This window comes from Monodon monoceros, unplaced genomic scaffold, assembly GCF_005190385.1.
Source record: "Monodon monoceros isolate NGI ecotype Baffin Bay Population unplaced genomic scaffold, NGI_Narwhal_1 Super_Scaffold_8, whole genome shotgun sequence".
NCBI lineage: Eukaryota > Metazoa > Chordata > Mammalia > Artiodactyla > Monodontidae > Monodon > Monodon monoceros.
The window spans coordinates 59,824,925-59,842,862 of record NW_021703785.1 but is presented as its reverse complement, the minus strand read 5'-3'; the positions used below and the strand labels follow the sequence as shown (position 1 = coordinate 59,842,862).

General features: G+C 38.4%; 1 protein-coding gene across 2 annotated transcripts; it reads left to right on the top strand.

Annotated features, from left to right (window-relative positions):
• Nucleotides 1-2,768: 2,768 nt before the first annotated feature.
• CKAP2 (cytoskeleton associated protein 2) lies at nt 2,769-17,288 on the top strand. 2 transcript variants are annotated; one of them, XM_029209750.1, is made up of 9 exons: nt 2,938-3,103; nt 4,004-4,088; nt 6,087-6,165; nt 6,283-7,151; nt 7,609-7,813; nt 9,533-9,703; nt 11,678-11,747; nt 15,237-15,492; nt 15,982-17,288. In XM_029209750.1, exons 1-9 carry the CDS (start codon nt 3,034-3,036, stop codon nt 16,235-16,237), a joined length of 2,061 nt encoding a protein of 686 aa, XP_029065583.1. In that variant the 5' UTR covers nt 2,938-3,033; the 3' UTR covers nt 16,238-17,288. The 2 variants fall into 2 exon arrangements, with proteins under 2 accessions (XP_029065582.1, XP_029065583.1); XM_029209749.1 differs by lacking the exon at nt 6,087-6,165 and having other exon boundaries at nt 2,769-3,103.
• The last annotated feature ends 650 nt before the right edge of the window (nt 17,289-17,938 follow it).

Below are 17,938 nucleotides of genomic sequence, written 5' to 3'. Positions count from 1 at the left end.
CCTTACACCAGCACTACACTGTCTTTTTTACTTTTTTTTTTTACACTGTCTTGATTACTGTGGCTTTATAATATATCTTGAAATCAGGTAGTGTAAGTCCTCCAACTTTTTGTTTAAAAATTGTTTGCCTCTCCAGATCTTATGCATTTCCATCTGAATTTTAGAATCCAATTGTCAATTTCTATAGAAATGTCTTCTAGGATTTTGACTGAGAAGGGAATGAACAGATCAACTTGGAGAGAATGTACCTCTTACAATACAGGATCTTCTGATCCATAAGCATATTATATCTCTCCATTTATTTAGGATTTATTTCTTTCCACATTTTGTACTTTTGCACAGAATGTTTTGCCAGAACTTCCTAGCTTCTGAACCCAACAGTTCCTTCCAGTCCCAATCCTACTAAACCTCTTCAGTGGTCAACCCTGGACCATTCCCTCTTTCTTGAGGCTCCCTCCTCCCTGGACTTTGTGTCATCACTCTGTCCTTATCTTCCTTCTATTCCTTGGACGATCCCACCCTTTCCTCTCACAGGCACTCTCCCTGTTTCACGTGACCACAGGACGAACAACTGAAGCTGATCGTCAGTACCCCAGGTGGCTGCAGTTCCGTGGTCGGCTGTGGTTGGCAGAGACCTGTAATGGAAGGAAGTCTTCTCTTTGGATCTTTTAGAAAACGATCTGCCTTCTCTCCAACAATTGTGGGACAATGATATTTTTAAAGTGTCTTTAAACGATACCCGTCTTGGAATGGGTGAGTCTGGAGATTAGAGCAGAATTACCAAGTTGGAAAACCTCACCATCTCAGCCTACTGAGATCTTCCACAGTTTCATTTTAGTCACTTTCTTTTTTTTAACCACTCCCACTTTTTTTTTTTTTTTTTTTTTTTTGAGGTACGCGGGCCTCTCCCTGTTGTGGCCTCTCCCGTTGCAGAGCACAGGCTCCGGACGCACAGGCTCAGCGGCCATGGCTCACGGGCCCAGCCGCTCCGCGGCATGTGGGATCTTCCCAGACCGGGGCACGAACCCACGTCCCCTGCATCGGCAGGCGGACTCTCAACCACTGCGCCACCAGGGAAGCCCCACTCCCACTTTTAAAGATACTGAAATTCACATATCGTAAAATTAAGTGAACAGTTCAGTCAGTGGCATTAATACATTCACGGTGTTGTACAACCATCACCTCCACTTAGTTCCAAAACATTTCCATCATTCCAAAGTAAAGCCCCCTACCTGTTAAGTGGTCTCTCCCCATTCCCCTCTAACCCCAGTCCCTGGCAGCCCACAAACTGTGTTTTGTCTCTATGGATTTATCTATTCTGTAATTTATTTATTTATTTATTTTGGGCTGCATTTGGGTCTTTGTTTCTGCTCACGGGCTTTCTCTGTTGCAGCGAGCAGGAGCTATTCTTCAGTTGCTGAGCGCGGGCTTCTCATTGTGGTGGCTTCTCTTGTTGCAGACCACGGTCTCTAGGTGCATGGGCTTCAGTAGCTGTGGCACAAGGGCTCAGTAGTTGTGGCACATGGGCTTAGCTGCTCTGCAGCATGTGGGATCTTCCCGGACCAGGGATTTAACCTGTGTCCCCAGCACTGGCAGGAGGATTCTTAACTACTGCACCACCAGGGAAGTCCCTTGAGTCGCTTTTTACCTGTTCTATTTTGTTAAACTGTTCTCCGTTGCTTAATGGGAATCCCTGGTTACCCAACCTGTCTGATGAAACTTTAGTAAATAATAATATTCACAGTAGTATCTAAACAGCAGTGATGTCTTAGGGACGGTGATGGGTGCTGTTTGCTGTTGGTCCTCCCAGAGTTAGCCTTAAGTGTAGGCAAAGTAACACTAAAAATGAGACGTTTCATCAAGAAAAGAAAACTACAGAATATCCCAAATTAACTTCCCAAACTAATTTAGCAAGATGCTAGCATAAAATGCTGACGGAAAAAGCAGGGAAAGATGGGAAACACTGACCACAGTTGAGAGCCATCTGTGGAGGTCCTCACACATGGGCAGGGAAGATAGAAGTTGTATCTTGTCATCTCTGTCTCCATGTTTAAAACCTGGCTGAAACAGTCCAGCTAAACCTAGCTTCAGTGATCAAGCAAGACCGAGAAATGGTATGACCCCTGTGCTTAAAAGCAGAAAGGCACAGCCCAGAACTCTCCCTCTCTCCCCCCGCACCACCCACAAAACCATCTAGCTCTGAGTTATTTCATTCTGTCTTATCCATTGGGTGTCTGTGCGGGTTTTATGAAGGTAATATTTTTAGATGAGGACTGAAAGATTATGGCAGCACACTTAAACGTACAAACACACAAAATGAATACAACAAATGCTGATTTTACCTTCACAGGATTATAAAAGAAAGGTCTATCCCCATTTTAGCCCTTTCTCTTCCTCTCTTTTTCTCATCTGGTAATTGGGTAGTACAGAGGGAAGTAGACCCTAATTTCAGTTCCTCTTTTCAATCTGTGCAAACGTGGACAAATAACTTCTGAGCCTGTCACCTTATCTGTGAAACAGGAGATGATAACGTCCCACTTCAGAGCTGTGATGCCGCAATGAAGTAATATTTGTGAAAAGGAAATACACATGCTCTAGGTACAGTAGTGGGTGCTTATAATCCTCCTCCTCACTGAACACTCCAAACAGCACTTTTCTCCTCTGCCTTCCTCAATGCACTGTGAGCGTCTAAAGACGAGAGCTATCTGCTACAGGGACTTCGCTCCGACTCCTCCCAAGTTGCCAAGTCCAAGACAAGAACGCTGTTTATGTTTGAAAACCTAGGGATTCAGTCCCGAGAGGTCCTAACTGAACTAGGCAGTCTCAAGCCCCGCCCCTGCAGACACAGAGCAGGCCCCCCGCCCCTCTTCGCCCATTGGCCCATTCAATTCACGCCGGGCACCAATGGGCGGAGGCGGCGGTCGCTCAGTCTAAGGCCGAGCCCAGGGCGTAGTGGGGCAGTGTGCGGCCGCTCCGGCTTGACGGAGACTGTGGCGGTCGAGCTCGAGACGCGTCCCCCTGCCCGGAGCTGCGATGAGCACCCCAGCCGTGCCCCAGGACCTGCAGCTGCCCCCGAGTCAGAGGGCCCAGTCCGCGTTCAGAGGTGAGGGCCGCGGTGCCGGGAGCGGCCGGGGCGGCCGCGGGGGGATGGCTCGGGCAGGGCCATCAGGGCCTTGGGTTCGCAGACCAGTTTCCGCCCAGTTCAGTTGTGCGAGAAGTCTGGACAGGGTTTGTGAAATGGACAATCGGAGTGGTACCTGCTCCGTGGTGTTAGTGTGCGGGTTGAACGCGTCGCGTGCGGTCGCGACCCACTGGCGGCGGCGACGGGCTTCGGTGAGAGGATCCGTTTAGCCGGGGGGTGGGGTGGGGTGGGGTCGGGGGAGTGTGCGGGGCTCCGGCAGGGACCCGCGTTGGGGATCCGGGCCCGCGGAGGCGAGGCCGCGTCAGTGCTGGGAGCTGACTGCGCCTGCGCAGGGCGCTCCCGCCTCCTGAGTCGGGAGTTAATTTCTGGAGGGACGGGAGTGTTCAACTGATGCTTCAGATTTAACACATGTCGCCTTCGACTTTATAGAAATCTAGGGTTAGCTGCGTCTTCAGAAATAATAGATATTTCTTGTCCTACACGTGGGAAAACAGGAAAGAAATTCTCACCCAATTCTGGTAAATTAGAACTTGGAGTCTGGTGTCTCATCTCTACCATTTAGCTTCTTAAAACTTGGCTTTCAGGAGCTGTATGTTGAAAATGATGTTCTCTAGACTTTTCACTTTCAGACAGTAGAGAATGTGATACTTGTACAGAGTGGTTATGGGGACCAGTTATAGTAACAGTCATTTCAAAATGTGATTATTTCTCAAAGGCAGTACTGAACTGGGAAATTTTCTGTTATACATAAGATGTAATCTCAAGTAGAACATTTTTCGAAGTTAAATCTTCATTTAGTCAGTATTTTATTTGATGTTGTTATTGCAGCTGATGTTGACCTGTAGCTCTTTTGTTATTTAGAGCAAAGAAGACAAAAACTCAAGGAGCATCTGTTAAAAAGAAAAACTTTTTTTGCATACAAACAGGAAAATCAGATATTATCCAGGTGAGGTCAAATTTTTTTCACTTCACATCTGTCAAATTATATCAGAGCTATCCAGTAAAGATGTAATGTGAGCCACACATGTAATTTAAAATTTTCTAGTAGCCCCATTTTTAAAGTTTTGTTTTTTAAAGATGAAATGAATTTTAATACATTTTATTTAATCCAGTATTTTAATTTGTATTTCTTTATATTAGGTACTCTACTTATTGATATATTTTGTGTTGATGAATGCTTCATACCCTTCTCCAGGGTGGAAAATACTCAGATTCTGCTATGTTTAGGAGATAGAGCTGGCAGGACTTGGTGATGGATTAGATATGGGATGTAAAAGAAAAAATAGAGTTGAAGATGATCCTTAATGTTCCAGGGTAAAGGAGGCTAAAGAGATATGACAACTAAATTCAATACCTGACCCTTATACTGTATTTAATAGTGGAAGGGGAAATGCTATAAAGGACATTATCATAGTTTTCAACTATGAACAATAGATTAAAATGGTTAAGCTAAATTTATGAATTTGATAACTGTTCTGTGGTTATGTAAGAGAAAATTCCTATTTTTAGGAAATAAACATTTAAGTATTTAAGGGTAAAGAGGCATCATGTATGTAACTTAACTTGAAAGGTTCAGATAAAAAGTTGTGTATACTCCACACATAGACATGTTCAGAAAGAGTGCAAATGATAATGCAAATGGGATAAAATGTTAACAATAGGCAAATCTGGATAAAGAGTTTGAATTATTTATAATTTTGCAACTTTATATAAGTTTGGCATTGTTTCCAAATAAAAATTATTTTTTAATTGTTTTACTCCACATTAATTAGGTCTTTTCTTTAGAATAAACATTTTCTTTCACAAATCCCAATTTTTTGTTTAAGACAAAAGATGATCCTAGACTTTTGATTTGAATAACTGAGTGGATAGCAATACCGTATATTGAGATGGGAAGCCTGAGGGAGGAGTGGGAGAATGGGGAGTTCTGTTCTGACTATGTAAAGTCTGAGGCAGCAATAAGACATCTAAGTGGAGATGCCAAATAGCGATGTGTCTGAAGTTCAGGGGTGAGAATGGGACTACAGATATAAACTTGGGAGTTGTCAGTGTGTAGATGGTATTTCTTTAAAACCTTGGGGTGGAATGAGATTACTAGAGAGAAAGCAAAGAGAACATTAATTCACATAAGACAGTGACTCTCAACTATTTATTTAAATAAGGAATCCAACTGGGTCGTGGGGTTTAGAGTACTCTTATACACAATGGGAAGAAAAGAACATTCTAAACTCAACTATACAGAAATCAAATTTTGCTGACTCTAAAATGTACATTTTGTTCACATTTTTACGTCTCTGAACTTGAAATCTGCCCTAGAATCCAAGGCATATTCAACTGACCCTTTTTTTTCCCTTCGTTCATGGAATACAAAATCACTTGCTAAGAGATTCTCACAGCCTGTACTAACCTATACTGTAGCCTGTACTAGCCTATATCTATAAAAAGGGAGTTTAATTCTTGAAGAAGCTTTTGCTTTGTATATATATATTCTAAATGCAATGCTATTTAGAAACTAAAATCCACATGATTAATAAATTAAGTTGTGAGTGTGTGTGGAAATTTTTGAATTTCTTTTGGGAGAACTATTTATAAAAAATTTTTTTCAATGTAAGTCTGGTACTAAGTACTTAAAACTAACCAAAGAAAATGTTGCTTAATAAAGATTTTTGAAGACTTGTTTGAATGACTAGAGAATGGTTTAGAATAAGATTGGGGGGGGAGGGTATTAAGGCTTGTAAGAAAATACCTTTAAATTCCTCAGCCGTCTTGTTTACACTATTAAATCACCCTATAATAAAGAAGAGTTTTGCTTAGGACAAATAAATCTCAGCTCAGTTCTTGCCTCAGTTTAAAACAGCAAAGTCAGATAATTGTTATATCCTCCCATACCTCCCCCAGAAAAGGAAACTTCCTTGGTATGGACTTTTTTTTTTTTTTTTTTAAGTGGTAGAGACCAGAGAGTGAGGATATCTGAAGGCCAGATGCAAGAAGAGACAAAAGTTCTCGAACTTAAGGCAAAAATGGTAAGATACAGAATAGCCCTCCTAAATGTTCCCTTTCCCCTCATTCCTAAAGAAGGTTTTTTCCTAAACTCTTTCTGAAAGATTTGTCTTTAACTAATTTGTCTTTAACTCTTTTAGACTGATAAAGAGAATGCCGGTAGACCTACTGGGATCAAGAGTAATATAACAATGGAAAAAAACTGTATTCCTTTAAAACCTTGTAATGAATTAACCAATTCAACTACAGCAGTTGATACACCTAATTTTGAGGATAATAATCAAACTCTGCCATTGTTACCAATTAAAGATGACCCCCAAAGTCAACATATGACGTTAAGCCAAGCATTTCACCTTAAAAACAACAGTAAAAAGAAACAAATGACTACAGAAAAACCAAAGCAAGATGCTAACATGCCCAAGAAACCTGTGCTTGGATCTTATCGTGGCCAAATTGTTCAGTCTAAGATTAATTCCTTTAGAAAACCTCTACAAGTCAAAGATGAGAGTTCGGCAACAACGAAGAAACTTTCATCTACTGTCTCGAAAGCCACAAAGTCTCAGCCTGTACACGTCAGCAGTGTAACAGTGAAAAGTGATAGAGCCTCACATATGACGACTGCCACTAAATTTGTGAGCACTACATCTCAGAGCAGTCAATTTGTGCGACCTTCTATTAAAAGTCACCACAGTGATAACCAGAACACCATGAAACAAGGCATCAGTAGGACGTCTGCCAGTGTTACAGTTCGGAAAGGGCCTCGAGAGAAAGAATTATTACAGTTAAATACGGTTTCGTCTGTTATCAAAACCAGTTCTTCTCAGGACATAAAAAGAAATACGACACTATCAAGAAGCATGCCATCTGAAATGGTAGCCAGGCCTGCTTCGTCTTCTAATACTAAACTGCTAGAAAAGTCAAAAAGCATTGACCAGCGCAGACATACCATGGTGAGAGCAGCTATAGATAGTAGATGGACTCAGCCCAGAGAAACTGCAGAGGAGAGAAAGTAAGTAGACGTAATTTTGTTAGCTTAATTTTTAGTAGGGTACCATTTGTGAATTTGGCTTATCATTTCCTTGAATGTATTAGAGCTTTTTGTACATGGATTCTCTTCAGTCATATGCAGATCAATTTAAGCAAATTTATATCGCGGAACAGTATGTCCTAAGTTATTGTGCTTGAGTGTGTTTAATTAGGTTGTTTTATGTAATCTAAGTTAAAATAATAAAATTGAGAAATATTTTATAACCTCTCCATTTAAAAATGCATTCCTGGGGTCTTTGTGAGCATATCATTAACATTGATAGGTTCTGTATTTCTTTTTCTTCAAGCTGGTGAACTATGTATATGCCACCAGTGTAGAATTACTTAAAGACCTGAAATATTTTTTTAACTTTCACTGTATTTGACAGAATTCTGTTATCAGTATCACAGTAATGTTTATATGCTGCTTCTAACTGTAGGGCTCGTCTGAGTGAGTGGAAAGCTGGCAAAGGAAAAGTAATGAAAAGGCCTCCGAGCTCAGTGGTTACCCAGCCTGAGCCCGAAGCACAAAATGAAAAACCAGTTGGATCCTTCTGGACTACCATGGCAGAAGAAGACGAACAACGATTGTTTACTGAAAAAGTAAACAAGACATTTTCTGAATGCCTAAACCTGATTAATGAGGTAGAGTCTTTTTCTTTATTTGTGTAGTAGTTTATAGTTTGCAAACTAACCTTCATCAACATTATCTCATTAAATTATACTGTCACTCTTTTTTGACCAATTAATGCGTCAGCAGTGTTATGGAGACTTACTGTTAATTGTGAGATTGTTTCTCTTTAGCCTTAAATGGACTACATTCTCACTGAGTTCATATAAATATATCAAATGGATACTTAGATTTTTTTCAGTTGAGTTGTAAATATTGTATTCCTCTAAGATGTTACCATAGAGTGGGCTGGGGGTGGATATTCACTCTGATACTTTTGTTTTTACATTCATTCAATATATTTACAATTTTTTTTCAACCTATTCCCATACTTTATCAAAGACTAGCAACAAAAATTATTATCACAGATTAAATTTAACTAAAATAGTTGCAAACAAAATCCCATTAATCTAAACCAATATCATCATGGCCTTGAACTGTAGAATTTTACGATTTGGACCAGAATTCCTATGTGTATGGTAATCAACTTCAGAGTGTTTTTTTTTTATTTCCTGACTTCTAATTTTTAAAAATATATATACGTGTAGGGCTTCCCTGGTGGCGCAGTGGTTGAGAGTCCGCCTGCCGATGCAGGGGACACGGATTGGTGCCCCGGTCCGGGAAGATCCCACATGCCACGAAGCGGCTGGGCCCGTGAGCCATGGCCGCTGAGCCTGTGCGTCCGGAGCCTGTGCTCCGCAACGGGAGAGGCCACAACAGTGAGAGGCCCGCGTACCGCAAAAAAAAAAATAATAATAATAAATAAATAAATATATATATACATGTATATTTTAATATGTATAAGAATCATCTTAATATATTGTTTAACTGTCACTTATAGTTGTGAATTTCTTTTTATACATCTTTATTGGAGTATAATTGCTTCACAATGTTGTGTTAGTTTCTGCCGTACAACAAAGTGAATCAGCTATACACACACACATATCCCCATATCCACTCCTTCTTGAGCCTCCCTCCCACCCTCTCCATCCCACCCCTCTAGGTGGTCACAAAGCATCGAGCTGATCTCCCCGTCACTCACTAGTATCTAAGATCCATAGCAAGACTGAACATACAGAGAGTGATTTCAAACCTTTCTCTAGTCTTCATGAGCATCTTTCAACTTTTTGTGGTTCTGACAACCAGTGGAAATTATAGTCAGGGAAACTGATTCTCTTCTTATTTCTGCTCTGCTGGGGTTTTTTATTGATACTATGGAATTTTTCTGCCCTGCTACTTAACTATATATAGCTCTTAATTACATAAACCATTACAGATTCATTTTAATCTTACTATCAAAACTTTTTGACAAAGATAATTGAAGAAGAAACTTGCAAGCTATTCTCATAAGCATTTGGTAGATGCAAAAATTCTAAATAAAGTATTAACAAATAGAATCTCATAATATAAAGAGGATAAACATCAAGATCAAGTAGAGTTTTAGTCATTTTTTTACTAATATTTTTCTCAACTAGTATTTCTTTTTTCTTCTCTCTCTGACTTTTGACTGATATGCTTCTTGCTAGCCATTCAGAACAAGTCTGGAGTAAGGCGTATAATGGTGAATATTTTATGAATAATTTTATACCAGCCTTTTCTCTCTTTATCACTGACCTTGATTACAGTAAGTTTACTTAATTGTTCATAGTTTGTAGGCTAAATGACAAAACTCACTTTATTTCTTGCTATTTTAGGGATGTCCAAAAGAAGAAGTATTGGTTACACTAAATGACCTGATTAAAAATATTCCAGATGCCAAAAAACTTGTTAAATATTGGATATGCCTTGCACGTGTTGAACCACTTACGAGTCCTATTGAAAATATTATCGCAATCTATGAGAAGGCCATTCTGGCAGGAGCTCAGGTGAGATTAAAACTTACTGGTCTTTATTATTACAGTGTAAATAATTCAGAATTATTTTGGAACACATCACCGCATAACTTAATAAAATTGTGGTTATATATGTGGCAGTGATGAATGTTTAAAGGCCACAAGGATTGCATATTATAAAGGCTGTTTCTCAACCTTCTAAAACTTGCTCGTGTACTAGGGATAATCAGACCTTAGAAAATGGATATAAAGCTGAAATGTGTATTTCATGAAACGTGCTATGAGAAATATTTTAGCACAGCATGTCGTTTTGCACATTCTCTAGTTGAGAAATCTACTGGGAAACTGAATTTTCAATATTAAAATGTATTTATTGACTAGAAAGCAAATGGAATTAAATTAACTTTTAAAATGTTAGTAAGTTCTGATGGCTTTGTGAGAGAATTCTTTCACTTTAGGAGTATATCTTTACGGACTCACATTTATATGTCATATGTTTGGTCCAGAAAATGGCAATAAACTAATATCTCTGACATTATTACCACCATAGTTGTTTGATATTATACCTGTCACCTCTTCCTTGTGTGCTGCTACCAGAAAAACCCTGGGTATAGAAAAAAATGGTATCTTGAGGTTTTTTTGATTTGATTGGTTTTGTTGTCTTTATGGTCAGATATTCCTAAAATGTATTTCCTTCTGACCAAGTTTCTCAGAAACGCATTCTTGGAAATTGTTTACAAAGAGAGTTTTTTTAAAAACTTTTTTAGCCTTTTCTTAAGAAAGGTCTATATCCTTTAGTATCAGCAAAACCAGCAAATGCTATTTGATCTTTCACCTGAATCAAAAATCAAATATTCAGCAGATATTCTCTCTATGGCTATTATGTGTAAAACACTTTGCTGAAGGGTAGTTGTATTTCACCGAATCTCACCTGGAAGAGAATGTTAGGTCCCTACTACATTGAACCAGGAGGGACGTTACTTACAGCAGCTTGTGACAGTATAGCTAGGATGCAAAACTAGAGCCAGGTGTTCACAGAGAAGGCAGTAGTGTAAAGAGAAAGATATGAGACCAGAGCAGAAATTGGAAAACAGGGATCAAAATTAGCCAAGAAAATTAAAAGCCAGATGGGTGAGTAGTTCAGGACTAAGTTCTAGAATTAAGAATATGAGCCTGAGCTTCTCTTTTGTATAATATTTTGAATATATTGCATTAGCAGGCATCGTGGTTCAAAGGAACATAGTAAGTACTTATAATATGTGACATATAATGGATGCTTTACTAAACTGTTGAATTTTTTTTTTTTTTTTTTTGCGGTACGTGGGCCTCTCACTATTGTGGCCTCTCCCGTTGCGGAGCATAGGCTCTGGACGCGCAGGCTCAGTGGCCATGGCTCACGGGCCCAGCCGCTCCGCGGCATGTGGGATCTTCCGGGGCACAAACCCGTGTCCCCTGCATCGGCAGGCGGACTCTCAACCACTGCACCACCAGGGAAGCCCCAAACTGTTGAATTTTTGAATAAATGAAATGTTAGGCTGATCAACCTTGAACTCTTCAGAAATGCATTTAATAGCATGTGAAACAAAAATATAACCATGGACTTGGATGTAGGGGAAAAGGAATAAACTAATATAAATTTAGAGAAACTTAATATAATCAGCTCTTTGATAGATATTAATAGTCTTAATTTGCTATTTGTTCATTCATTTTGTCCCTATCAGGTAAGCAGTAATATTTACCATAGGCTGAAGAAAAATTATGGGGAAATTTTTTAAACTGATGAAATTCTGTCCCTTAAGTTCATTTTTATTGGAAAAGACAGTCATTTTTTTCAATTGGAGTGGCAAAATAAGTGTTCTGAGAAAAATGGTCCAAGAATCATTGCTTTGTTATAAAATATGAAATTTAATCACTGGTTTTAATATTTTCAACTTGGACAACCTTAGTTAATGTCTGAGAATATAAAACTTATATGGGTCTGCTTTCTTCATTAAAAAAAAAATTAAGCCTATTGAAGAGATGCGACATGCAATTGTTGACATTCTTACAATGAAGAGTCAAGAAAAAGTTAAATTTGGTAAGTTAGTTTCTTTTGTTTTCTTCAAGTGAATTGTGATTTAATTAAATTTCTTTGCTGAATTATTTTTCTTTTATCTTTTTAAACTTTTTAAATATTTAAGTTGTTTCTTTCCTCATACTTCTGTTGACATACCTCTGAAATTCATTGGCTTTACGTAGTATAAATAATTTTTAATTAGGAGGTCTGGTTTGAAACCCAAATTTGTTATCATGTGTCTATGAAAGTTACCTTACCTTTCTAGGACTTAATTTCCTATCTTAAAAATGAGGCAGTTTGACTAGATGATCTATAAGACGTTTTGGTTCAACAGAGAATATTTCTGTTTATATTTGCTGTTATTATGCCCCAGTGGAATATACAGATGTATATTCTCTGATCTTACTGGCTATATTTAATAAAGGAGCTTAAGAGGGAATGGTCAGGGAGACAGGAGGAAAAACCAGGAAAGACTAGTATACCACAAACCAAAGGAGCAGAAAGGTTTAAGAATAGCCCAACCCATTGAAATGGGTGAAGGGCGTCAAAAGATACAAATTACCAGTTATAAAATAAATAAGTCCTGGGCATACAAAGTACAGCATGGTAACTGTAGATAATAACACTGTATTGCATATTTGAAAGTTGCTGAGAGAGTAGATCTTAAAAGTCCTCATCACAAGAAAAAAAATGTGTAACTATGTATGGGGAGAGATGTTTTTTTCATTTCACAATATGTTCTGGTCATCATTTCACGATACATACAAATATCAAATCATGTTGTACACTTGAAATTAATATAATGTTGTATGTCATTTGTACCTCAATTAAAAAAAATTTTTTTTAAAGTATAACCTAATCCTGTGTCTTTGTGCTAAAGACAGCAAAGTAGAAATAAGAATTTTATAGAACCTTCTTCCTCATAATTCTCGCTGGCTCTAAAGATATTTAGAAAGAGAAAACCAGTATTTAAATCTGGTTCAGTTATTCTACCTTTTTTTTCCTTAATAGAATCATACTAGTTAGTGGAATCTTTCCAGCTGGTAGAATATTTATCTTTAGATGGAAAAAGAAATGCTATCCATAAACTCTTGGCTTTCAAAATATATAATTATAAATTCTAGGTATAAAATCCATTTTACAAATTAAAATTATTTGTAAACAGCAAGAAAACATCTTTGGGAAGTATAAGACAAATAATAAGAGAGAGAAGCACCACTTATCTCTCAGATTCCTTAATCCCAGAAATCCAAACTTGACTACATCACTTTTCCCTAAACCTTTTCCTTAGTTTGGTTCCCTATCTCAGTGACCGACACTGTCGAGTTCTCCAAGCCAGAAATCTTGGGGTTATATTTCACTCCTTCTCTCTTTTCCCACTTTCCCACCCCTGTTTCCTAGCCAATCAAATTCAGTTTAACTTCCTAGGCATCTCTTAAAATCCGTCCACTTCTCTCCATCCTTACTCTCATTACTATAGTCACGATCACTGACAGCCCTTACGTGGACTACTACAATGGTTTCCTTACTTAGTTTCCTGCTTCTCTACTCTGGCTCCAATCTGTTCTCAAGACTGCAACCAAAATGCCCTGTCACGTATCTGCTTAGATTCCTGATCTCAGCCTCTCTTGTCACTCCCTCTCCTACACATCCCTGATTTCTTTCTTTACTTTTTATTTCCTAGAAGGGGCTGTATTATCTCTCTTGCCTCTGGGTCTCTCCAAGCCAGTCTTCTACTTTTAACCTAATTAGTATTTATCCTTTAGACCACAGTTCACCTGTCACTTCCTTGAGGTAGCCTTCCCTGATGTCCACCTTTCCTCTCAACCCAGCTAGATGAAATGCCCTGTTTTGTGCTCGCTGGTTTGCTCTGTGCAGTATTTTATGCACTTGATTGCTTGTTTGTTTGTCTTGTCTTTCAAACTCTAAACTCTGTTGTCAAGGACTGGGTCTGATCTTCCTCACCACTGCAGCCCCAGTACTACTGCAAAAATATTTGTTGAATTAATGAATCGATATTCCCTCTCTCCTCACTTCAACTTATCCTCACTAAACCACATTCACTTTATCATGTAACTAAAATCATCACTTAGTAAAAATCTGTATCAATTTTAAAAAAAGGAAAAAACCTAATAATTTCCTAATAATCAAATCTAAAGGTCTTTTCAGCTCAGTGGATTTACCAGGATGTCTCACAAGTATTTCACATCTAACATGTTTTATTTGGAACGCCTTGTCTTCCCTTGCTGCTTCCTCATACCACCATCTCTTCCTCCCAAAAAAGAAAAAAAAAAAAGAAAAAATCCTCCTTTGTCATTAAAGACTCTGAAGCAAGAAATTTTAGAAGGAATGCACACATCCACACTCATTCAGACCTTCATATGCGTTAATTTGTTAAGTCCTGACTCAGGAATAACACTAAACTTGGGCCCTCCCTTCCCACTGTCCACCTCTACCACCTTGCTCAGGCTATGGTAACACCTTTGTCTTCTTACCATCACAGATCATTCCTTTTTTTTTTTTTTTTGGTTGCGCTGCACAGCATGTGGGATCTTAGTTCCCCGACTAGGGATCAAACCCATGCACCTGCAGTGGAAGCACGGAGTCTTAACTGCTGGACCACCAGGGAAGTCCCACAAACCATTCTCTGCCATTCTAAACCGTTCTGTATAGTGACCAAATCTAATTGTATCTGTCTTTCCAGTGAATTTTTTTTTTTTTTTTTTGGTACGCGGGCCTGTCACTGTTGTGGCCTCTCCCGTTGAGGAGCACAGGCTCCGGACGCGCAGGCTCAGCGGCCATGGCTTATGGGCCCAGCCGCTCCGCGGCATGTGGGATCTTCCCAGACCGGGGCACGAACCCGTGTCCCCTGCATCGGCAGGTGGACTCTCAACCACTGCGCCACCAGGGAAGCCCTCCAGTGAATTTTTTTAACTAAAACTTCCTACCTGTCTGAACTCATCATCTCTTTCCCACATTTGCACCTTGCTCCTTACCCTATGTTCTAAGCACACTGGCCCTTTAATATTGTCTTAATGGATCATTTTCTTTTAAGCTTCATATCGAAATTGTCTTCCTTTGTCTTGTACTCATTTTTCAAGACCCTGCCTAAATGTCGTTTGTGAAGCCTTCCCTTGCCATCTCCCTGTCCCTCAAGCAAACTCAGTTATTTCTTTTTATGGGTTCCCATAACCTTTTGTTTTTACCTCAATTAAAGCATTTTCCTCATTTTATAATTATTTTAAAGCATGTCTGTTCCACAGAATGTGAACTTTTTAAAGGATGGGGATGATTTCCTTCTTATATTTGTATCTATAATCCCTGACACATAGGAGATAGTAAATATTTGTTAAATAATTGTTAGCAGTATTTGCTTAGAAAAACTAATGGTTAGGAGATGGCTGTTTGGTTCTTTTATTTTGAAAATCTGGCCAACTGTAAATAACTTTGTCTTCTGATTTTGTTCTTTAAATTTGACCAGAAGCTTAATCTATAAATCTGTTTCTATAGGAGAAAATATTGAGGAGGCTTGTGCGACCAAGGAACAAATCCAAGAAGCCACCATTGACGATATAAGTGTTAATCTGGGGTCAGAAAAACCGGAAATAGAAAATAAGCATCCTAGAAATGTGGTATTTCAAGGTTGTGAAAAAGAGCAAGATGACAAAACAAAAGACCCAACCAGTGATGTTAAAACCCCCAATACAGAAACTAGGGCGGGTTGCTTAATTAAATATAATGTGTCTACTACTCCATACTTGCAAAGGTAAACTTTTAAAATGTAATGTGCTCTGATTTGTTTGTATGCTTAGGATCATGCATGTGGTATTTTAAAACGTTTAAGATAGCTTCTGATTAGAACTATTTGTTAATAGAAAGGTTTGAAACAAACAAAATGTGATTGGAACATTTCGCCTTTTAAATACTGTATTTGCTTTGCTTTTCCCTAAATATTGCCATTTTAAAAAAGAAAAACTTTTACATCATTTTTACTTTTATCTCTGTATTATTAATAACAGTGGGTTTTGGAATTGAGCGATTAGCCAATTCTATAGATATTCAAGTACCTACTGTGTACAAGTTGTAACAACAGAGAAATGAATAAGTTCCTTACTTATTGCAGGACCTCTTTCTGTAGGACAAGCAGTGACATGGTTGTAACATAAAAGTTATAGTATGATAAATAGCATAAAAGTGTGAAGTGAAAATGTTAACGTGTTTTTTAACTCTGGGAATAATTTTGTGTTTCCTTTAGTGTGAAAAAGAAGATGCAGTTTGACGAAGCAAATTCTGCATTTAAAGAGCTAAAGTTTCTCACACCAGTTAGACGATCTCGACGTCTGCAAGAGAAGACTTCAAAATTGCCAGATATGTTAAAAGACCATTTTCCCTGTGTGTCTTCACTGGAGCAGTTAACAGAGTTGGGAAGTGAAACTGACGCTTTTGTGTGCCGCCCCAATGCAGCCCTGTGCCGCTTGTACTCGGAGACTGACACGACAGAAGAGAAGTGAAGCTCTGATAGGAGGTTGTATTATTCCGAGGGTGTTTGGTGGGTTGGTTTGTTGTGGCTTTTCATGTCCCTTAGGTCAAGAGTCGCCAAGTACCTAAGTATTCACGGCAGTCAGCGCTCCTACTAATGTCCACTCTATAGCAGGTGTTGCCTTCTGTGCGTCGGAAAGCTAATCCTACCTTGTCGATCTCAATAGACTGACTTTTCCTCTAAGACAGGTAAATTTTGTGAAGACAAGATTTAGCCTGCTTTCTCACCCAATCCTAGTAGCCCAGACCGCTGTGGTCTCCCGTGTCCCTGGGACTCTGCCCCTGGTTCTTCACTGTCACTCTCCAGCAGTGCCAGTGAGTCTGCATCCGTGGTCTCTTGGCCTCTTTTTTCTTGTAGCCGAGGTCCCCGAGAGGGATAGTTAACTAAATACTCCATTTCTAAGAGAAGATACTTTGTTGGAAGAAAGAAAATGTGCCAAACCTAGTGGGCATTCAGAACTTTAAATCTGAGTTCCTTTCCTTAGTTCCTTTTCTAACTTGACTATCCAAAATGTTAAAAATTTTAACTTCTATCACTTCTTTTGATATAGTTTATAGACTAATAGAAGGCAGTTAGAGAAGGAATATATAATATTTCATAAATGTCATCCTAGTTTAGGTAGTATTTCTAAAATAACTAATACTTAAAATTGATTTCTTCCTTGTAATATAAAAACATCATGTCTCCTAAAACATTATAGTCATACACAGTAAGTAGGTCTCTGCTCCCCACACATAAATACCACCAGTAAAATTGTTTTGTAAGTCTCTGAACTAACACTTAAATGGCATACATCCTTCACCAACTCTACAGTTTCAAGTAAGGATTTAGTCATTGTAAAAGGTTAGATAGTTTTAAAACTGTGTAATATGAATGTGGTTGAAAATCACATACTTATTTATGTTCATTAATTCCATTTGTATAATAGTGCCAGTCTTTGTTATATTTATTGTCTTATGTTCTAGAGAGTAGGATTTTTATTCCTTTTAAGCTGTGTACCTAATATGTATACAATAAATGAAAACAGCTATATAACGATATTGCAATGACATTTCTTTCAACAAATATAAAATGCAGTTTAACCACGGTGAATAAATTTGAACCTTGCCTTTGAAATACATTATAGTGGGATTGGACTTTAGGTTTTTCAACACTTAAAATAAGTATGTGCTTAATGGTGTATTTCCTTTTGAAAAATTATCAATCTACTTATCTAAAAATTAAAAAACTAATTCTTTAGTTTTTTTTCATCCTTTGTATGAATGGCGCAAAATATGCCATTTTGAAATAAACCAAGCTGGCATATACTCTCAGCTTTGTAATATCCATACCATATGTTTCATTAGGCCATATAACATAGCTTGAAATATCTCAGTGAAAGAGAGCTTGAGATAAACTGTTCTGTTTGGACAGGTTTCATACAGTGGGGTTTTTTTTTCCTCTTCAACGGAGGGAAAATCTTATCTAAATCGTCATAGTTCTAACACTTATAGACTAGTTGTAACTCCTTTCCAGATGCTTGAGAACAGTTAGCACATGTCTGACCTAGGTTTGTTCCAAGCTAAATATCTCCAAGAATGTGATGGATGGTGCATGAGCCTTGAAGTCCAACAGACCTATATTCAAAAGTTCTGCTCCTACCTTCTCTTAAAAGTTACATGACTGTGGAGAA

Excerpts from the sequence above, each read along its gene's own strand:
- CKAP2 (XM_029209749.1), top strand. The coding sequence starts at position 2,769 with ATGTTTGAAAACCTAGGGATTCAGTCCCGAGAGGTCCTAACTGAACTA. Across the intron at positions 4,089-6,282 it reads GAAAATCAGATATTATCCAG|ACTGATAAAGAGAATGCCGG; the intron begins GTGAGGTCAAAT and ends TAACTCTTTTAG. Across the intron at positions 7,152-7,608 it reads GAAACTGCAGAGGAGAGAAA|GGCTCGTCTGAGTGAGTGGA; the intron begins GTAAGTAGACGT and ends TTCTAACTGTAG.